At 43.6% G+C, this 23,360-nt stretch overlaps 1 protein-coding gene across 1 annotated transcript; it reads right to left on the minus strand.

Moving 5' to 3' along the window:
* Nucleotides 1–333: 333 nt before the first annotated feature.
* rnd1b (Rho family GTPase 1b) lies at nt 334–21,352 on the minus strand. Its single transcript, XM_035739328.2, has 5 exons — nt 20,935–21,352; nt 20,265–20,352; nt 11,156–11,265; nt 4,416–4,550; nt 334–4,259 (listed from the first exon to the last, which is right to left on the minus strand). The coding sequence occupies exons 1-5, from the start codon at nt 21,052–21,054 to the stop codon at nt 4,014–4,016; spliced, it is 699 nt and encodes a 232-aa protein (XP_035595221.1). The 5' UTR covers nt 21,055–21,352; the 3' UTR covers nt 334–4,013.
* Between the last annotated feature and the right edge of the window lie 2,008 nt (nt 21,353–23,360).

Raw genomic sequence — 23,360 nt, forward strand, 5'->3', positions numbered from 1 at the left:
TCTCGGTCAATGACGTGCGATTGAGCCACAAGATGAGCAATCATTGTCCTTTGTGACCGTGTCAATAGCCTCTTCGACAGATACAATTACCCTGCTGCTTCTGATCAGCCACTTACACACAGTGGGGAAGATTACGAGCAATGGACAAGTTCAGCATATTCACTCCTTAAAGTTACTCGACATGAAATGTAATGGTTCAGGGGAGAAACTGTATGTTGCCGGGACAATCGTAAATGAAACCAACTTGTATAACATTTTTCCTTGGCTGGATTGGTTCATTTGTGGGTGTCTTGGGAGCTCTGCGAGTTAATAAATACAGCTGAAACTGTAACCCAAGGTGCCAGTCATGACAAGCTTTATTAGCAGAGCAAAAGAAAAGGAAGTCCAATGTCCAAAATACATATCAAACAACTACATGTCAACCAGATAGAAAAGAAAACAGCAATAATAGCTATCAAATAAATATTCACATCAACAACACGATATCGCTCTTTCATTGTTTGAATCAAACATTTTCCTGCGACATTCTTCAAAGATGTCTTCACAAAGATTATAAAACGAGATATGTACAAACATACAACTGTTATAGGACATGCTAGGAATTAGACTGCATCAATGTACCACACGCTGACTGTAGTACACACTGGCTGGCTGCATATTAACTGATATGGTCCATGAAATGCTTCTGTATCCAATACCTGAGCCCCCTGTATGAGCTTGGAACTATTAGAAAACTTGAGAAAAACAAAACATTCTGAATCCAAATTCCGATCAACCCTTGAGATAGAAGCAGAACCTGGAGTTACAATGTATGTGGATATGTCCTGTTATGTGATACGCCCTCTTCACTCCCTATCTGTGCTACGAACCAACCGAGAGACTCAGAGGAGCCAGTCTGAGTCTCGATTGGTTTCCTGTGTTGAACTGTTGCTAGGCGTTGTTGAGGAATTCCAGTGTGTGACCAACAAGGAACCTAGAGCCTTTGTGCAAATCAAATCACTCCTCCAAGTCCCTGTGACTGACTGACTACCGCAGCTCACCACATAGGTTAGCAAACACGGTCTCAGTCACAAAATCAAAACAACGATTCAATTCACGCTTTAATAGGAAAATTAAAACACAATAAACCCAGAAAAACAAATAATGGAAAAATATCTATCTTTGGACAGGGCCAGCCTGTGCATTTGTTAGTCGATTGTTCAAAGTTAGGAGGCTTCCACATAACGTACCCCAATGCAAAACGCTTCTACAAGCCAACAGTGGCTGGAGCCTCATGTCTTAGACCAGATCATTTCCTTCACTCACTCATCTCCTAACGATACTGTACAACTGATAGCAGACTCACTGACATCCTCAAATAGCAATATTCACCTTTAGTGTCAAATGTAAAAAAATGGTTTCGCGGCACAGCAAGCCATGTCATTGGTTACCCTACATACCAGTGGCTACTGACGGGTAGAAGAGGAGAAAGGGGCAAACACGGATGGGACGGGAGCAGAAATGATGGTGGTTCAGTTTGTTTTGCCATACTGTACATAGGCTACTGTTTGTCCATGGAGCTGTCACATGACATATCTCCCAAACTGATCCCAAAGCTGCATTTTTTTTTATTGCCACTCGATCAGTTGACTTTGCATCGCAATAACTCGGATCATTATTGCTTGATATGCTAAAGCAGAGCTAGATCAATGCCATAGTGTACACCCACATTTCCAACCATGAAGCCAAAGATTCAAGCAACAAAAAAAAAAGGGGGGTCATAGTTTAGCGACCCATTGGACTGGACTGTCCTGCATGTTGGTGGGACTTAAGTGCTGTTCACTGGAGGTTTACTGGAGGAACAAGAGCAATAGAAGGACGAGAAGAAACCTTTTGGAAGAGTAAGAGTAAAGGAAATAGAGTGCTACATTGGATTGTTGAAAATGAAATAAATCAACAGCTATATTTTCAACAATCAAGATGAACTTGGGGGATAAGATGTTAAAGACATAATAGAAACTGCACATCTCTGTTGGTTATCAACAGTGTTTCCCCTAGGATTTTTTTCAGCAGCGGTGGCAAATTTAGTGTGTAGGGGTGGGAGGATAAAAGTTCTCTTCACAAGATAAAAACGGTCACATGTTGCACATTATCCAATTTGGACAAATCACCATGTGCCTAAATAGTAGTGATGTCACACCATCATGGTTGCATACCGTTACTGTAACAAGTTAGAACAACGATGAGCTGATGATCAAAAAGTCAAGATACCGTACTGAAAAATATGAGATATGCACTAAAGAGTACTTCAGGACAAAGTGTCCACTTGTTCTGAATTGGGGGAGGGGGGGGAATTCAACATGGAAGAAATCCTTCTCTTGATAAAGCCCTCGTGATGAAACCCAACACGAATGGCCAATGGCGCGGCCCCCGACCAAACATTTTAGAGGCCGTCCTCTTCGCCGCAGATAAAATGTTTCTGTTTTTAAAGTTAATTTGCTGCAGTTCTACACATTTTGTCATGGCTTATGCTGTGTTCTTACGTTCTCTTAGTGACTCAAACATTATAACAAAATCAATAGGGGCCTATGCCATGAAATTTCTTGAATTTTTGATTCTTCCTGACTGTCTCGTTTTTATTTAGGTGATTGTTAGTTATCAAAGTTGATCTAATTAAAAAATATATAGCTCCATTATCTGTTCTACATGCTTTATATCTGGTTTCAGGCCTAAAGCTACTAAATGAATTTAGCTGAAACACTGATCAAAATACTAATAACGTGATACTGAAACACTTTCTTTCTCCTGTAGTAGGTCCGTAAACTGGAAATTCCATTTCCCCAGTGGACTCATCCTGACAGTTTTTAAGCAGCATATTCTAGTTGCAAACAGACAGTCCTTTAAAGAATCACCTCAGGGGATTTTCAACACTGACCTGGTATCCATTACCATAAGCAAGTTCCCAGATCTCTTGACAGATCTGCATTAAACCATGTTGTGTCTATGGCCCAGGGAAGAACAATACCCTACTCCCTGGAAGTGGTTTCCTCTTTATCAAATGATGGGAGAGAACTGGATTTCTAGCACTCCAGTACATTTACTTGTTGTTTTACTTCCCTATTGTCTTTGCTTAACCCAAAGCTCCCTTATCTATCTGTTCTGTACATTGCCTCTTTAGCCTGGTACTCCACTGACTGAGAGCCTAGAAGAGCACGGATGGCTCACACCTCACAGTCTAGCCTGGCGTCTGCCTGTCTGTATGTGTCTCTGCCTCCCTCCCTCCCTGCCTCCCTCCCTGCCTGTCTGTGTCTGTCTGTCTGTCTGTCTGTCTAGACCTGCTGCTCTTATCACAGGCGAGACAATGAGATGTGTAATGGCCCTCTGTTCTCGCTGTGGTCAAATCAAACACTCCTCTCTCCACGCCTCTCTCAATCAGCCCCCGTTGGGCCTAAATCAAGAAGAGCCCAAAACCCTTTTGGGAGAACACCGATTTGCTCACGTTGCTACACCTTATAGTTCCCACTCTGCAGTGTAGGAGGGATACAATGTTCAATAATGTCTGATATATTTTCATGCTAGATTTGTTTTGAAAAATAGGCAATGCATTTTCTTGAGAGGCATTTTTTCTTCACAAAGTTTAAACTTTGTCACTTGTTGCACATTTTCCAATTTGGACAAATCAACATGTGCCTAAATAGTAGTGATGTCACACCATCATGGTTGCATACCGTTACTGTAACAAGTTAGAACAATGGTTAGCTGATGATCAAAAAGCCAAGATACAGTACTGAAAAATATGAGATATGCACTGAAGAGTACTTCAGGACAAAGTGGACAAGGGGTCCACTTGTTCTGAATTGATTTCACTTTGAGGGGGGGTGAGGAAGGATTCAACATGGAAGAAGAGCCAACTCTTGATTAAGCCATCGTGATGAAACACCCCCCCCCCCTTCCCCGAACCAAACAGTCAGGGGTTCTGGGGAATTGGAGCAGCGTGTGGGAGGGGAGTGACACCCCCCGCCCTGTGTCTCCACTCACATGACGGAGCAGCTCTTGGTCTTCTCCTTCTTGAAGGTAGAGGAGAGCAGCTCGGAGCGGCTGGGGAGGTGGAGGAGTCTCTTCGAGAGACGTCGGGTGGGGCTGGTCTTGGGGAGCGGCTGGAGCTTGTTGATGCAAGCAAGAGCGGCCGTCCGGAACACACTGTGGATACTCTTCTCTGAGGTGAATGCTGAACACTCCAGGTAGGCCTCAGCGCCTAGCTGCTTGGCCATAGAGGAACCCTGAGGTAGGAGGGGGGCAGAGAAGAGAGAGTAGGTGAGACCTTGTTCTGTTCCATACAACAGATACAATGGCTCTATCAGAACATTGTACCCCCCCTGAATAGACCCAGTGTGTGTAATGTGTGTATGTGTGTGCGGGCGCCATCTCAGTCTCACCTGCTCATGGGTGATGGGGACCTGTTTCTGATTGGACAGCTCCATCAGGGTGCAGACGTCAGTGCGCAGGTCGGTCTTACAGCCAATTAGAAGAATGCGTGTGCTGGGGCAGAAATCTAGGATCTCTGTCTTCCACTGGAAAGACAACAGAGTAGATATTTACTCACACGTAGTCATGATAATGAACAGGTCAGGATTAGGGTTAGGTCCAGATAGAGATCCTGAATTAATTCCTAATTGGAATGAATGGCAGTAGAGGCATAGGTGATGCATTTCCTGCTTTTACTTATGCAGCAAAATAAAAGCAAGGCATGTGATATTTCAGAAATATAAATATTGTCAACCCAAATTACTGTTGTATAGTTATAAATACAGTTTATATGAATTTTATACCAATATTCTGAGTAAATATCCACTCAAATATATGTAAACAGACCATAAATGTCTCAATTTGTGTTTTCTTGGAAAGCTGTGAGCGTTATGATATGATAACATTATGAAATTCTTATTGAATTTTTGTGTCTAAGTCACATTATCAACTGATTTCAGCCAATGGAATATTGGCAGTTCATTTGGAAAACGTATGTTATCATTCCCAGAGTTGCCAACTTAGAGACTTTGTCGCTATATTTACTGGATTTTCAGACCCCTCCAGTGACTTTTATTGGTAAAAGATTCGAGCGACAAATTCAGCTACTTTCAGGCTGCCTTTCGAGAGGTTTGACATAGAGAGTTTCTATGGTCATGATAGCATTTTGCGGCTTTTCCCACTCAATTATGCTGAAAACGAGAGTGGGAGAAACTGTCTGTGCAACAGAAGTCACAGCAAGAGCCGCACACAGGCAGAGAAGCACGGGGGGTGTTCAACAGGAGAGGGGAGGCAAAAACGCACGGCAAGGAAAATTGGTGGTGTGTCGCCACATCAACGGCAAAACGACATCTAATGACTTCTAGCGACAAATCAAGCCAATAGTGGATCTCACTGAAACATTGTTGGCAACACTCCTCTAAAACTGGCTGGCTAAAGCTAGCTAACAAACAGTGCAGATAATCTTCAAATTCATTGTTTTACACAATATATTATCACAGCACTGGTTGACCAACTCTCTTACCAAAATGGCTGACCTTTTAGGACATCATAAGAAGGTTCATTTCCACTCTAGTTTTGTAATTCTTAATTCTATAGATAGGTCTCCCCAAATACAAATGTACCTGGCTTGTGAATACCTACATAAATTGTCAAAGGACCTGGTGAAGTCCATAAACTAGCTATAAACTAGATAGCAGCAATACTTTGCCTCTGTTTTGAATGTCAAATTTTGAAAACCCCAATAACATCCAGATTATTTTAGCCTGATGGCTGGAGACATACAAAAGTAGGTGGAACACTATCTACACCACTCTAGTCGACGTTTGGCATTGCACCTGGTGATCTTAGGCTTGTGTGCGGCTGCTCAGCCATGGAAACTCATGAAGCTCCCATTGAACAGTTCTTGTGCTGACGAGGCCGTTGGGAACTAAGTAGTGAGTGTAGCAACTGAGAACAGACTATTTGTACGTGCCATGTGCTTCAGCACTCAGTGGTCCCGTTCTGTGAGCTTGCCTACCACTTCGCGGCTGTGCCGTTGTTGCTCCTAGACATTTCCACTTAACAATAACAGCACTTACAGTTGACCAGGGCAGCTCCAGCAGAGCAGAAATTTGATGAACTGACTTGTTGGACAAGTGGCATCCTATGACAGAGCCATGGTTAAAGCAACTGTGCTCTTCAGTATGGGCCATTCTACTTGTAATGTTCGTCTATGGATATTGAATACCTGTGTGCTCGTTTTTATACACCTGTCAGCAACGGGTGTGGCTGAAATAGCCGAATCCACTCATTTGAAGGGATGTCCACATACTTTTGGCCTATTAGTTTATGATGTATGAAGCTACATGAAACAATTATAACTATTTTATTAAGTTACAGTTCATATAAGGAAATCAGTCAATTGAAATAAATGAATTAATATGGTCTCCCCTCATAAGGGGAGCCAGGCCCAGCCAATCAAAATGAGTTTTTCCCCACAAAAGGACTTTATTAGACAGAAATACTCCTCAATTTCTTCAGCTGTCCGGGTTGCTGGTCTCAGACGATCCCGCAGGTGAAGAAGGTCCTGTGCTGCCGTGGTTACAAGTCGTCTGCGGTTGTGAGACCGGTTGGACGTTTCGCCATATTTTCTAAAACGACGTTGGTAGAGAAATTAACATTCAGTTCTCTGGCAACAGCTTTGGTGGATATTCCTGAAGTCAGCATGTCAATCTCACGCCCGCTTAGGGGGGAAATGTGCGAAATATTAGTTTGGTGATCCCTTTGCGTAATACCCAAGACTGCTTTGTTTTCAAATGTCAGCATGTAGATGAAACATAAGGCCAAAAACACGACTTTGAGAAAACCCGGCCTACAAGACCCATTTTTATCACCGCCCTGTCCTGAGACTGAGGGCCCGGAGACTAGCACTTTACCCGGGGGTGCGGCTTTGCCTTGTGGCGCTGAAATGAACATTCGAGGCCATCAAGCTACTATGCTCGGAGATAGATGAAATGAAAATGGAGGTAGTTGCTACGATTGAGGCCCGAATACAAGAGGTTTCTGATACTTTAAAAGCAGATTTAATTATCCTGTGAAACGAGACGGTGCCAGCTATCACATCCCTCAAAAGCTGTACACCATGACAATTGCAGCACTGGAGACCTCGGCTTCCAGTGTCTCTGACGTGACTACCTCCCTGGAGGCTGACGTGAAACGCCTGACTGTGGATCTGAAAAAGGTACAGTAGACCTATGTGAGCTTAGAGGGAGTTTCTTGTCGCAATAACCTGAGACTGGTATTGGTCCCAGAGTCCATGCCACGGATTTAATCTCTGGGCTGCTGAAGGATGTTCTCGCTATGGATGAGAAGCCCCTGATTGATCGTGCCCACCGGTCACTGCGCCCAAAGCCCCGGGACAGTGAGAGGCCCCGTGACATTAATCTTCGAGTGCACTTTTTCCATGAGGCCCCGGGACAGTGAGAGGCCCCGTGACATTAATCTTCGAGTGCACTTTTACCACTCTAAGCTTTCAAGGACAGAGCTTCTCTATCTACCGCAACTACTCCCCCACTGTGTCCAGGCAGCGTGTAGCTTTCGGGCAGGCTAATTGACTACTACGTGACCATCCAGGTATGAAGTGTGGACTGCGATTCCCAGCCCGTCTATGGCTTTCAAAGACTACACCTTCGATTCTCCGGAGGAGGTTACGGCTCACATTCAACGCCACATCAAGAAGTCTTGAACTTGCTTATAGATCAGCAACTGTTGCTTGCTAACTGTGGACAGTAACTAAGTAGCCCACCTGTGGTATAACTATGTTTAGTTATAACTGTACTATTCCTGTATAGTTAGGAGTCGATGTGATTGAATGTTTTGGTCATCCAGTGTGCTTGCCTTAACAGCATTCAGTCATTTTTATTAAGGGTTTACGTCATTTGTTTGTTTCCATGCTGTCTCATTGGCCTATTGAATTTGTTTACATATTGTCTCATTGACCCCGAAATATTTTCGGTTATTTGTTTACCGCATCCGTTTTGTCTCGACCCAGTAAACAGTAATGTTCAAAGGCTACAAGTTTTTGGGGAGTCTTCACTTCAATGTTGAACATTTGTAACGTCATTTATACCCACAAACTTTCAACGTTGCACAGACGTAGTTTTGTGGGCTTGACTGTACGCTGGCAAACTTTTTGGGGGGTCGTTTTAATACGATTTGCTTACTTGAAATTTGAGGTTTTTGGTTGAGATCCTCGGTACATTTGATTGAACTTTTTATTTTCCATCTCTTGTTTTGCTGCTTGATTCACTAACACAGAGCGCTACTTTAGAGGGCAGGACTGTGGGTTTAACACCGCACTCCCAAAGACATACTGTGCAAAGAAAACATGTTCTATTTAGGGTTATACCTCGTTTGGGGAGGTATTGTCTAGGAAGGAGGTTGAATTGTCCAGTTCTAATGTTATTTTCCTTTTAGTTTTTTTCCCCTTATTTTTTCCAAATATTACACCGTACATTGTTATTCTGAGACAAGTTATCCTGGCACTTTTGGGTATTCATTGCTTTCCCACCGTATGCCCTAATGACAGGGTTGTATAATAGGAGTGCTCAGGGTGGCCAAAATTATACCATCAAGGACATTTTGTGGAACATCAAAGTGGCTAACAACCCTGTGGCTAACAACACATTTAAAGGGTATGAACATAAATGTAGCATTTCTACAAGAGACTCACTTGAGGACTGGTGAGCACTTTAGGATTCGCAGGAACTGGGTTGGTCAACTGTTCCACTCTAACTTTTATAGTAAATCAAGAGTTGCTGCCATTTTGTTTGATAAAACTACTCCCTTTGTTGCTTTTGAGGTTATTCCTGATCCTAAGGGACGATACGTCATAGTAACTGGTAAACTGTTTACTACCCCTCTTGTTTTGGCTAATGTTTATGCTCCCAATTGGGATGATAAGTTTAAATTCTACCTTATGATCTGATATACCCAATTTAGATTCCTATTTGTTGATGTTAGAGGGACTTCAAATGTACAATATCCCCAGTTCTTGACTGGTTATCCCCAGTTCTTGACTGGTTATCCCCAGTTCTTGACTGGTTATCCCCAGTTCTTGACTGGTTATCCCCAGTTCTTCAAGTCATTGCAAAGATCTTCGGGCCCATCTAAATGTGCCCTACTTATTTAATATTTTCTTCAGAAATATGATATGTGTGATGCCTGGTGTTTACTACACCCTACAGATAGACAGTATTCCTTTTTTTTTTCTCATGTTCATCAAACATACTCCCGCATTGATGACTTCTTTTTGGACAACAAACTTCTGCCTAAACTTGTTCCTATGAGTATTGTTTTTTTCCCTGACCATTCACCATTAGTGCTTGAGCTATAGTTTCCCCAGCAACCTCCTATGTGTTATCAACAGCGTCTTGATTCCATTTTACTCTCAGATGAGTTTGTCAATTGAATTTCTTCTGTAATTACCTTATTCCTAGAATTTAATTCAACCCCAGGTATGTCCTGCTCTTCCATATGGGAGTCCCTCAGAGCAAACCTACGTGGCCCAATTAGTTCTTACACAGCCAACAAAAATCACCCTCAGCGGCTTTGAGACCTGAGCAAAGTACAGTAGAGCTACATTGGATGAGAAGTATGCTACAGATCCTTCCTCTGATCTATATAAAGAACGCCAGCTACTCCCAATCTGAATTTGACGAGCTCTCGACCAGACAAGCTGAACAATTACTCTTACGAGCTCGATACAGAGTGTATGAGCAAGGCGACAAGGCCAGTAAATTCCTTGCACAACCAGATCCGTAAATCCGAGGCATCACGTTTAATCCCACAAATAAGGACCCTGTCTGACGCTACCACAGTTATACATAAAGAGATCAGTGATCAATTCTATTCAATTCAAACAATTTTTCTCTGTGCTATAAACCTCTGAATCTCTTCAAGACCCTTTGCTGATTGATTCATTCTTCGATGGTCTGAATATGCCTTCAATTGATACAGACTACCATGACGGTTAAGAAGAAGAATTTACACCTGAGGAGATTGCAACTGCAGTATCCTCAATGAAAAGTAGTAAATCACCAGGTCCTGACGGTTTTCCAAACAAATTTTATAGGACGTTTTCCGGTCTGCTTTGCCCATTCCTGTCTCGATTATTTGCAGACTGCCTTAATTCATCAAAGCTAACACCTAGTCTTTATCAGGCTTACATTTCATTACTATTAAAGAAAACAAAGATCCCCTGGAATGTGGATCTTATCGCCCAATCTCGCTTTTAAACTGTTATTACAAAATCCTAGCCCTTAAACATCCATATGGAAGGCTCGCTGCACCAAGTAATACACTCTGACCAGAATGGCTTTATGAGAAATTGGCATTTGTTTTTCAATATTAGACACCTTATGAATATACTGTACTCCCCAGGGTTGGGAGACCCAGAGGTGGTGGTCTCACTCAATGCGGAAAAAGCTTTTGACCACGTTGAGTGGGACTACCTAACAGCCGCCCTTTATAGATTTGGCTTTGGTCCCAAATTCATTGCGTGGGAAAATAGTCTTTATTTCTCTCCCATGGCTTCAGTACGGACTAGCAACTTGTTCTCTGACTATTTTCCCTTGCACCGCGGATCCAGACAGGGTTGTCCACTATCCCCATTGTTATTTGCTTTGGCAATTGAGTCCCTTACCATCACACTGTGGTCTAATGAGGCTGTTCAAGGTATACTCAGGACGGGCTTAGAGCAGAATGTCTCGCCATATGCTGACAACCTCCTTTTGTTTATCTCCAACCCTGATACCTCATTACCTTATCTATTATATAAAATAGAAAAATATATTTGAATTTTTTTTTTTACTTTCATTTGGTCCAGCGGATGGTCAGTCTATGGCCATGACTGTCTGTGAGTGTGAGTGGTTACATTTCTCCACCCCTATCCATATTGCCCTTTAACCTCTGTACCCTTCTGCCCAGTGTGTTTAACTTGTGTAAAATACAGTATCTTTATAGGTAAAAAAATAATAATAATAATAATAATAATGTTTTACTTGCATATATTATTTAGATTGTTTATTGTGTTGTCTTATTTTGTATGTAAAACTGAATAAACAGAGTTTAAAAAAACAAACAGACATAAGTGTGAGATGGGGAGCATTACCTTCTTAAGCCCACAGTCGAAAATGTCTGGGCGGCTGATGTCGAAACAAAGGAGCACCGCGTCAGAGTCACTATAACAGAGAGGCCTCACGTTGTCATAGTAGGGAGAACCTAGAGGAGAGGAGAGACACTTGTTAACAGGGGTCCAAGACAACATGAAGCAAATGCTTCAATGGAGAGCTTACAATGAAAGACAAAAAAAATACTTCGTCAAAACCACCTCCACAAACACTATATTGGGTAGACTGTTTTTCTTTTCTAAATATAATGCAGGAAGGAGACATCATATTTATTTAATAGAGAGAGAGAGAGAGAGAGAGAGAGAGAGAGAGAGAGAAAGAGAGAGAGAAAGAGAGAGAGAAAGAGAGAGAGAAAGAGAGAGAGAAAGAGAGAAAGAAAGAGAGAGAGAAAGAGAGAGAGAGAAAGAAAGAGAGAGAGAGAGAAAGAGAAGAGAAAGAGAGAGAAAGAGAGAGAGAAAGAGAAAGAGAAAGAGAGAGAGAGAGAGAGAGAAAGAGAGAGAGAAAGAGAAAGAGAAAGAGAGAGAGAGAGAGAGAGAGAGAGAGAGAGAGAGAGAGAGAGAGAGAGAGAGAGAGAGAAAGAGAGAGAGAGAAAGAGAAAGAGAAAGAGAGAGAGAGAGAGCAGGGATTAACTTGGGGGGGATATCACTTCTCATACTGAGCTGGGCTGTACAATGCTGTCCCTTTCCTCTCTCTTTTCCCTCTCATCCTCTCCCCTATTGGTCTTTCAGAGGGGGAGATGAGGACAACCACGGCACTAAATCCACAATGATCTTTTTTAGCAGTGGATTAGGCAAGTGGAACAGAACAGTGAGGCTGGCTGGGGGCGGCAGAGCAGGCAGATGCTCCTACTCATGTGCTCGGAATCCTTAAGCAACTATTTCCCCCTCTCTCTCTCTCTCTCCCCTCTAAACGCCTCCTTGTCCTCCCCCCACTCAGCACAGCGCAATACCTCCAGTCCCTCTGCCGTTACCACAGCAACAGCCTTGGAATCCTCCATATGCATAAGGCATTCCCCCCACCCCTCCTTAAAGGCTGGCCGCAACTGCCAATCAATCATTTTACACATCCCGCAAACACACTGCTGTGCCTTACTGCCCACCCACCCACCTACCCTGCTTCCTGCTCTACACATTCCTCTGTTAAAACAATGTTGAGGCGCACACACATGCATGAAAACGCCTGCACACATGTATAAGGGCACACACACAGTCAAGCATGCACACCACGCACACACACACACACACACACCCCTTGGTTACTTGAGTCTCTCGTTCACTTTGTTTATTGGTTATATTCGGCATCAGTGAAAGGTTATTCTCACATCATAGTCTAATCGAAGGGAAAATGAGAGGCTCGAAGGGATAATCTTGTTCCAATGGGCAGCTAATGGGTATAATTGATCTATATTTCCCATTATGGCTATGAATACCACAATAGCCGATGGCGCCACCGTTCATTACCTATTCCATTTATCCAAGCCAACGTATGTACAGTGTGATGTACAGAACAACACTGTATCACCGACTCCAAAAGAGCACAATGAACACGGGCGCGTGTTCATATAGATCAGTCCATAAATAGTTAATGATTCTCCACATTATCAAAGGGTGCAATTGAATTAGCCCGCTGCTGTGAGACGTGTTTGGAATAATGACAAGCTGTGGTAGAATATCTGAGTAGCTTTAATGTTCTGTGTCGCTACTGTAGCCGGGAACAATGGGACTGGCGCGTTGTATCGCAAAACACTTCCCGTCCGCAGCTATGCCTTTTGGAGAAGGCTACGGTCGTTCCGTCGTAAGGGTGTTTCCTCAGCTCACTCCTGACCATCGAGTGACCGGGAGAGCACGTACTTTGAGCTACCGGAACAATATCAAACAGATCCTGCTCGTCGACTTGTGCTATTTAGTGCACAGGAGGTAGCACAGTCCATCAACCCTCTCGGTTTAGGTTTCAAGTCGTATGTAGAGGAGAGACATGGCATGTATCGTCCAACGCACTGCTTACTTGCAGGTTCCTTCTCGACAACAAGAAGAAATAATAAAAGATAAGAACACAGACAAAAAGTAAATGGCTCAGTAGAATAGAATAAACATTTTAGCATAAGTATAATACAGGAAGGAACCATTTATTGTCCAATATTTACATGTGTTTTGGGGAAAGGGAAATTGGGCAGAAAGTGATTCAAATGTACAGTATTCAGCAACCATACTAAGAGTTTGATAGCAGCAGATGTGATGTGTGTGTAGTATAAATGAATGTGTGTGTGTCATAAATATAGATATTACATTATCATTACGATATTATGATTTACATTATGACATTAAGAAACAGTCAAGACACACAAATAATATCAGACCAATTAATTAAGGCAGTTCAAAGGCAGGGACAAAGACCGATTGTCATTATCCTGATCAGTGTGTCCGTCAGTGTCTGCATGGAGGTGGCTAGCCGAGCATCCCTCTGCCTCCCAAAGAAGATTAAGAGGTGAGTGTGTGTGTGTGAGGCGTGGGTGTGTCGGGGAAGAAGAAGGGCAGTCACGGACCGAGGAGCCCAGCGTGTGACTCTGCATTAAATGACCACTGATTTAAATGCAGAGATCGATAGACAGGATGCAAACAGGTGGCTGGGGAGCCATTTCAATGAAATGCGGGCAAATTACTCAGCAGAAGAGGGATGAGCGAGGGGGGACACACACATGTCCTTAGGAATGACCTGCTGTTATGACCAACTGGGCTTTGAACACAGATCTCTTGTATATGTAGCAAGACATTGTTAGCCACTGAGCTATGGCCTAGGTATCCTGTCCCCCAGTAGCTGTAGGGGGGAGGGAGGGAGGGAGGGAAGAAGGGAGGGAGGAATGGATTGATGGAGGGAAGAGGGAGGAAGGGGGGAGAGGGAAGAAGGGAGGGAGGGAGGCGGGGGAGGAGAGGGAAGAAGGGAAGGAGGAATGGATGGATGGAGGGAAGATGGAGGGAGGCGGGGGGGGAGGAGAGGGAAGAAGGGAGGGAGGAATGGATGGATGGAGGGAAGAGGGAGGCGGGGGGAGGAGAGGGAAGAAGGGAGGGAGGAATGGATGGATGGAGGGAAGAGGGAGGGAGGGAGGGAGGCGGGGGGGAGGAGAGGGAAGAAGGGAGGGAGGAATGGATGGATGGAGGGAAGAGGGAGGGAGGGAGGGAGGCGGGGGGAGGAGAGGGAAGAAGGGAGGGAGGAATGGATGGATGGAGGGAAGAGGGAGGGAGGGAGGCGGGGGGGGAGGAGAGGGAAGAAGGGAGGGAGGAATGGATGGATGGAGGGAAGAGGGAGGGAGGGAGGCGGGGGGGAGGAGAGGGAAGAAGGGAGGGAGGAATGGATGGATGGAGGGAAGAGGGAGGGAGGGAGGCGGGGGGGGAGGAGAGGGAAGAAGGGAGGGAGGAATGGATGGATGGAGGGAAGAGGGAGCTAGGGAAGGAGTGTGGCTGTCAGTGGCAGATCACAGTGAGTCCTCCACTACCATTAATTCTTCACAGAAGCAGCACTTTTCCTCTGCTCTTTCACAGGCTTCTCCTCTGCTACAGGCTGACAATGCCACCACAGCCATACAACACCCTGTACAATGGAGTTCTCAGGATGTCTGATTTTCCACGTATCAGAAGATTGCTATATATTAATGTTGTTCCTTGAGATGGTTAACTTTTCTCCAGACGCTGTGAAAGAGCCGACACACCACTGAAAGCACAGATCCTAACTACGAGCCACATGTTCTCTCTCGCTCACAACTTCACTTTCCTCTCCTCCACTCTGCTCCTCCCTCTTTCCGCTGCTTACAGATGGATACTTCCCTATGCATGAAACACAGACGGTCCTCCCTCTTTCCCTGCTTACAGATGGATACTTCCCTATGCATGAAACACAGACGGTCCTCCCTCTTTCCCTGCTTACAGATGGATACTTCCCTATGCATGAAACACAGACGGTCCTCCCTCTTTCCCTGCTTACAGATGGATACTTCTCTATGCATGAAACACAGACGGTCCTCCCTCTTTCCATGCTTACAGATGGATACTTCTCTATGCATGAAACACAGACGGTCCTCCCTCTTTCCCTGCTTACAGATGGATACTCCCCTATGCATGAAACACAGACGGTCCTCCCTCTTTCCCTGCTTACAGATGGATACTTCCCTATGCATGAAACACAGACGGGGGGGATTCAGTAGAAAGAAAGAGGAAAAAGAGAAAAAGAAGAAGAGAAAACTAAAGCGGTATCACCATTCCTGTCATGGCTGTGGCTGGACTCAATCACCACTACCGCCTGAAGTGGTGTGTAAAGGGGTGGAAAGTGGGCCAGTATTGTGGAAGTGGGATGGAAGGATGAAAGGATAGTGGAATTGGACTGGCCTGTCCCAATATCCACACTAGCCTACTACTAAGCAACGCATTGGGCATGAATTCTAAAAGGTATACATACTAGTGTGAATATTTGGATGCTTCGTCGTACATCCAGGTGGGGGAGGGGCAGAGACGCAGTCTACTTTGGGGTGTTTTATATTAATCAAAGAGTGAGTTCCTTCATGGTTCTGCCTAATAATCCACGTCATTACCCTACAATTCATTTAGAAAGAGGAAAAGAGGGCATTCCGAAGGTCAGGCAGATTAATGATGCAGACTGAGAGCTGGGATGACTCACTGGGTTTTGGGATGTAACTATCCTGACATATCCACCCCTAAGGGCTGCAGTCTGCTGGGCTGATAACTATCTCACAACAACAAAACAGTTTGGGAATCGTAAAAACAACCCATGCCCATCCAATCCTAAAACAACCCATGCCCATCCAATCCTAAAACAACCCATGCCCATCCAATCCTAAAACAACCCATGCCCATCCAATCCTAAAACAACCCATGCCCATCCAATCCTAAAACAACCCATGCCCATCCAATTTCCATTGGAAATGATTAGTATCCACCCTGACATCACAGGAGCAAGCCTTGACACACTTCAGAGTTGGGGTCAATTCCATTTCAATTCAGTCAGTTCCCTATCCAAACAGAAATTCCAATTCATTTTCAATGAGAATTGGTATTTCAGTTTACTTCCTGAATTGCAATGGGATTCACCCAAACCCTGACTCGTTCCCCATATCCCCTGCTTCCCTACGAATGTGTTATAATACATGAATAGAATCGGTTGATATTTCCTATCATTTCTTAATGGTCTTGGAATGTTTTACTAGCATAATGCAGAATGTCTCATCAGCTAAATGTCTGTGGACTGTAATATAGATGCATATATCAATGTAATGTATTTATCAAACAGGTTAGCCTAATCATTTTATAATATATCTTGACAGTACAAAGCCTGGTATCAGAAAGTCCATTTGAAAGACCCTCAATCACTCTGAAACCTAACACCAAACATTGTAGATCATCATTTACTTTTCATGAGTTACAGCCACTCTGTGTGTGTGTGTGTGTGTGTGTGTGTGTGTGTGTGTGTGTGTGTGTGTGTGTGTGTGTGTGTGTGTGTGTGTGTGTGTGTGTGTGTGTGTGTGTGTGTCCGTGTGGAGCTAAGTGTCAGGAAGACCCAGTCCCTCTTCCACCCCTCTCTCTCTCTTGCATGCCGAACGGGCCAGTGTACTGATTAAAACCAGCGGATTGATTTTAGCCAGTAAATCCCAGAGAACCCGTTGGAGAGAGCTGCCACGAAACCCAATGATGAGATCAGTCCAATCAATGGTGAGGAGCATAACTAATGAGGAGAGACTCACTCAGTGAGAGAGCATCAGGCTGGCATAGAAATATAACCACTAGAACAGTAATTCCTATTCAAGTCAATTGAATGGTTGTCCTTTCTAGTAATTATATGTCTATGGCCACAGCAGCAGAGCTCATACAATTCTAACATATTACAGTTATGGGGTCAATCTGTGGCATGCATGAGGCATGATGGCCATCAGATAGGCAGAACTGCCTGTCACGACCATGCAGTATGTTAGTTATCTGGCGGATATTTTGTTTCCAATATGGACACTGGCTGCTGTCAGTCACAAAGAGACAAAGAAGAGGGGGATGGAGAGAGAAAGAGGGGGAGAGCAAGGGCGGGATAGTGAGGGCGGGGGAGAGAAAGAGAGAACAGACGGTCATTTTCTTAGATGATTTTTTAAAAAGTCTAAGCAGTTGGGGGGGGTTCTACAAAGCTAGCATGTGGATTTGTGTTGACATGTTCATACCATGGATCATTTAGCTTTTTAATGTTAGTAGGTATTCAAAAAAGAATGAACAATTATCTGATAAAATATTTAAGTTTGCCTTTACTACTATAGCCATTAGAAACGCATTGAAAAACACATTCATAAAGGGCAAAAAAGACAGTCAAAAAATAAATCATAACGAATAAGATTTAAGACTCTGTCTTATATCTAGGAGATCAGGAAAATGTTTTTTTGGGTGGGGGACAGATGTTTAACCCCTTATTTTTGTTGCCACAATACTACCTCCATACTTCCATTCATTTGTTTGGGTTGCCTTCAGCCGACCCGGAGAACACCATCATGTTTGTGAGAGTCTCATCTTTCTATTTTACCAAGAAGGGGAGTGATGGAGTGCTGCACCAGATGACCTGGCCTCCACAATCCCCCGACCTCAACCAAATTGAGATGGTTTGGGATGAGTCGGATCGCAGAGCGAAGGAAAAGCAGCCAACAATTGCTCAGCATATGTGGGAACTCCTTCAAGACTGTTGGAAAAGCATTCCATGTGAAGTTGGTTGAGAGAATGCCAATAGTGTTCAAAGCTGTCATCAAGGCAAAGGGTGGCTATCTGAAGAATCTCAGATATAAAATATATTTGTTTAAAACTTTTTTGATTACTACATTATTCCAAATGTGTTATTTCATAGTTGTAATTCTAAAATGTAGAAAATAGTATTTTTTAAATAAATAAAAAACAGGGCCTCCCGGGTGGTGCAGTGGTCTAGGGCACTGCATCGCAGCGCTAGCTGTGCCACCAGAGACTCTGGGTTCGCGCCCAGATAAAATAACATAAGGAAAAACCCTTGAATGAGTAGGTGTTCTAAAACTTTTGACCGGTAGTGTAAGCACGATGTGATGGATTGCGACACAGCCCATGCATTGATTTTTTTATTATCTTTATTATGCACGGGTGCGTCAATAGCCTCTTAAGGATTCATTTGGATTTTGGCAGGTATTTTTAAAAGGTGGACTTGATGTGCACCTTAGAATAGTTTTTAAAGTCGCTTTAGCTATGATTTCAGTGTTTGGGTGGTTGAAATGCAGGTCATAGACTGCTACATAACTACCATATCTCACTGAGTTTCTCATCTGCTCCAAAAACCTTCTGATACCTCCCTCTGCCAAATCCACTGGCTCTTCCCACTAACACCTCCCTCCTTCTACCCTCTGCCCATCAACGGGCACTGTGCCACTCAGTCCGACCAATCAGATCAGAGGCCAGGGCTCGGATTAAAAAAGAGCCAGAGATTTGCACTGAAACAAATTACATTCACTATTTTTACGTTTCATTCTGTTCATGGGGACAACACATGCAGAGTGGACGACGATGGCGGTGGTAAACATGACTTTAAATAGGCTCCAAGTGGGTCTCTTACACAAAGGATTTACAATATCCACTATGAATGCAGCCAAAGGGTACTAATACATATTAATAATCACAGGCTCAGCCATACTGGCCTACTGTAGCCAACAGACACATATCTAGAGTAGGGTATCTGAGTATGGAATAAGATATAGGCTATAGGTTGGTCATCATGCTCTATGTAAATAACATTAAGGTAACATTAAGTTGTTACAGTGTGCTGACGGCCAAACCATACTGATTCTGCTAATAATAAGCCTTCCTGACCCACTGTAGCTAACACATATCTAGAGTAGCCTACAGTGGTATCTGTATATCTAGAGTACCCTACAGTGGTATCTGTATATCTAGAGTACCCTACAGTGGTATCTGTATATCTAGCGTAGCCTACAGTGGTATCTGTATATCTAGCGTAGCCTACAGTGGTATCTGTATATCTAGCGTAGCCTAGAGTGGTATCTGTATATCTAGCGTAGCCTACAGTGGTATCAGTATATCCAGAGTAGCCTACAGTGATATCTGTACATCTAGAGTAGCCTACAGTGGTATCTGTATATGTAGAATAGGGGGAGTATAGAATGAGATCTGTGTATAGAATGAGATCTAGGTACTGTATCTAGGCTAGATGTGTGGATCATCATTGATGTGTGTCCTGGAGGGAGGGCGGTGTGTGTGTGTGTGTGTGTGTGTGTGTGTGTGTGTGTGTGTGTGTGTGTGTGTGTGTGTGTGTGTGTGTGTGTGTGTGTGTGTGTGTGTGTGTGTGTGTGTGTGTGTGTGTGTGTGTGTGTATCTGGGAGGGAGGGCAGCAGTGTGAGGGGGGATATGAACAGGTGCAGCTTGGCAGAGTATATCAAGGTTATCAGTTAGCCACTTGTTTTCAGGTCAATGGTTTTACAGGAGGGCCCTGGGGAGGTTTTACACCAACACCGTGACTCCATGCTGCACTCAGTTAGCCTAACATACAATGTAGTTAGCATAATAACATACTGTAGGCCACAGGGTACACTACTCAGTTAGCACAACATATAGTAGGCCAGTGGTTTTAAAACCTCTCCTCGGGGACCCCCAGACATGTAAAAATGTAGTTGTAGCCCTGAACTCGCTCACCTGATTCAGGTAATTAATGTATAATTAGTTGAGAAGTTAAAATCAAGTTTGCCATCTCTGGAAAAGTTCAATTACATAGAAAGGATGGGGGTTCCGGAGGAGAGGTTTTGAAAACCCATGCTGTAGGCTAGTGTCAGTAGGCGACACGAGCAGGATTCTATGACGTAGTACACACTACACATACATCAATATTGTGCAGCCACATAATAAGACTGTGGGTGTGCTGTGCTTTCAGGCGTTGCTATGATATAGTAAGTCATGTCACTAATGTATCAATGTTCAACACAGTCCAAAGAAAGAGCTAAAGGCCGGCGGCCCTGAGTGCGAATACTTCAGGCCACTGTGACGCAGGTCATATAGAGGGATGATATAGCATGAAGGGTGTTGTTACCTGATGTGTCCCACAGACTGAGCTCGACGCGCTGTTCCTCCAGTTCCAGACACGCGGTGTAGTTCTCAAACACCGTGGGCACATAAGTCTACGGAGAGAAGCAACATAACCTCATCCCTGCTACTACTGATGGAATGTATCATTTCATAATTAGGACCTACATGAAAGGAAGCTCTCTAATGTGAAAATAGTACAAATGTGGGTGTAACTAATTGGTAGGCTAGTCCAATAAGCAATTATGCAGTAAATCATGTCTGTCTCTATACGCATGGAATATTTAAAAAAAGCGGAAAAAGTGGACAAATGAACTATTTAAATGAATGGGGGGGGGGGGAAATGATGCATGATTATATATGGTTTATATGCGTGATTATATATGGTTTATATAAGCACATTTAATATGATGATCAGAAAGAAGCGTACAGTAGAAAAGTTTATATAATCCAACGTGAAAACTGAATTCTTGGAAATGCGCATCGTGTAGCAGCTATAGCAGCCTCTAGCTGAAGCGGAAATCAATCCATTATCAATTGGAATACATTCCTAACTTTCCAAAAACATTTCTTAGGGTTATCAAACCCACAGAGGCATCTACTAAATCAATATGGATGCTCTGCAGAACATATACGATTTGTATCTTAAAATGTCAGTATTGCAAATATTAGCATACCTCTGGATAGCAATCCTTCGCGAGGACTTGCAAAATCGCCGTTTTTCCGCATTGAACATCGCCAACAAGAACCAGTTTACATCTCACCACCAACGGCTGCGTATTTCTCCTTTCCTTCATATTTGTAACGTTAAAGAAGAAAAGACTTCAAAGAAAATGAGTAAAACACGCGAAACCCCAAAGAAAAACGGTCCTCGGTCACGTAAAAGCACTGTAGCCTATTCCCGACGTGTGGTTTACTCCTAAACTGATGCCTGCAGTTGATGTGAGAAAAAGAGGCAACACTGCGTCTCTTTATACTGAGCTCACAGACAATATGCGCGCGGTTCTCCTGACTCTCTAGCGTTCCTTTCACTGCCCCACAGTTCTATTCTCCCCGACGACTCAAATGAAATGGATTATTTGTCCTTATAATCAATTATATAATACAGATTGTTATAGAAGGCTACCTAAAAACCCAAAGAATAATCAACCTAAAATTATTATTACTAGGTTTATGCAGAAGACAGTTAAACTGAACTGTAGTCTTTTCTCTAGGGCCTAGATTAGTCAAGGAGGGAATACCTGTGCTGTAGAGATCCAAGTCAAACACAAATCTGCAACAACAACAAAAAACATTACCTTTGTAACTAACCATAAATCTTACGATCTCCAATGGCAGTTCTTTTAACATATTTTTCAATTTGCATTTCATTACACTCAAGAGGCTACAGTATTAGTATGTTGGTCACTCATTAAATCGAGTCGGTCTATTATTCCTCAGAACATAGTGAGGTCTGTTGCTCTAGGACTAGGCTTTGCAGACACAAATGAAATCATTAGATGGACTTAACTCTGCTAGATCAACAGATCAATAAGCACCACAATAGAGTCAACAGACCCTTTCCACTGTTAGATAATTAGTCTGCTTTCATCAGCACCACAGGCTCAAATTACTGGGTAGAGTCTGTCTCAGGACAGGCTCAATCTAATTTGTCTGGAGAAATACGACAGTAATTACGTTTTCTAAGCATTCTAAGCAGTAAGTTAATTAATAAACCATCATCTTTTCATAGATTTCTTTTCAACGAGTAGTTGGAGCTCCGATCCTTGATTTCTCATCCATCTATTTAACTGTAGTGGTCAACTTCACAAAGGAAATAGCTAATAAGAAAAAACTGTTAGGTTAGTGATGATGATCTGTTGACTCTTCCCAAAACTAGAGCACTCACTTCTGTCATCATGAAGTGCTTTGAGAGGCTAGTTAAGGACCATATCACCTCCACCTTACCTGACAACCTAGACCCACTACAGTTCCCATATTGCCCCAACAGATTCATGGATGACGCAATCACTATTGCATTGCACACTGCCCTATCCCACCTGAACAAGGGAAATACCTATGTAAAAATGTTGTTCATCGACTACAGCTCAGCCTTCAACACCATAGTGCCCTCCAAGCTCATCACTAAGCTCAGGGCCCTAGGTCTGAACCCCTACCTGTGCAAAATGGGTCCTGGAATTCCTGACGGAACGACCCCAAGTGGTGATGGTAGGCAACAACACCTCTGCCATGCTGATCCTCAACACGGGGGACAGGGGTGCGTGCTCAGCCCCCTCCTGTACTCCCTGTTCACCAATGACTGCGTGGCCATGCACGTCTCCAACTCAATCATCAAGTTTGCTGACGACACAGCAGTGGTAGGCCTGATTACCAACAACAACAAGACAGCCTACAGGGAGGAGGTTAGAACCAGGAAAATAACCTTTCCCTCAACGTCAACAAAACAAAGGAGCTGATCTGGGTCAAAAGCATCAAGTTCCTCGGCGTGCACATCTCTGACAGCCTGAAATGGTCCCTTCACACAGACAACATGGTGAAGAAGGAGCAACAGCACCTCTTCAACCTCAGGAGGCTGAAGAAATTTGGCTTGGCCCCTAAGAACCTTCTACAGCTGCACCATTGAGAGCATTGAGAGCATCCTGTCGGGCTGTATCACCGCCTGGTATGGCAATTGCACCATCTGTAACTGTAGGGTGGTATGGTCAGCCCAACGCATCTCTGGGTGATGCCCACCAGGACATCTACAGCAGTGTCACAGGAAGGCCAAGAAGATCATCAAGGTCCTCAGCCACCCGAGCTAAGGCCTGTTCACCCCGCCACCATCTAGAAGGCGGAGACAGTATAGGTATATCAAAGCCGGGGCTGAGAGACTGAGAGAGAAACAGCTTCTATCTCCAGGCCATCAGACTGTTAAACAGTCACCACTAACCTTAGTCACTGTTCTAGCCGGCTACCACCCTATGTTTTTATTATTATTTATATTTTTTATTTAACCTTTAACCTTTACTTAACTAGGCAATTCAGTTAAGAACAAATTCTTCATTGAACACTGGTTACTTTAATAATGTTTACATACAAAACAAACCATTACATGTATATATAT

This window comes from Oncorhynchus keta, chromosome 27 (assembly GCF_023373465.1).
Source record: "Oncorhynchus keta strain PuntledgeMale-10-30-2019 chromosome 27, Oket_V2, whole genome shotgun sequence".
Taxonomy (NCBI): Eukaryota; Metazoa; Chordata; class Actinopteri; order Salmoniformes; family Salmonidae; genus Oncorhynchus; species Oncorhynchus keta.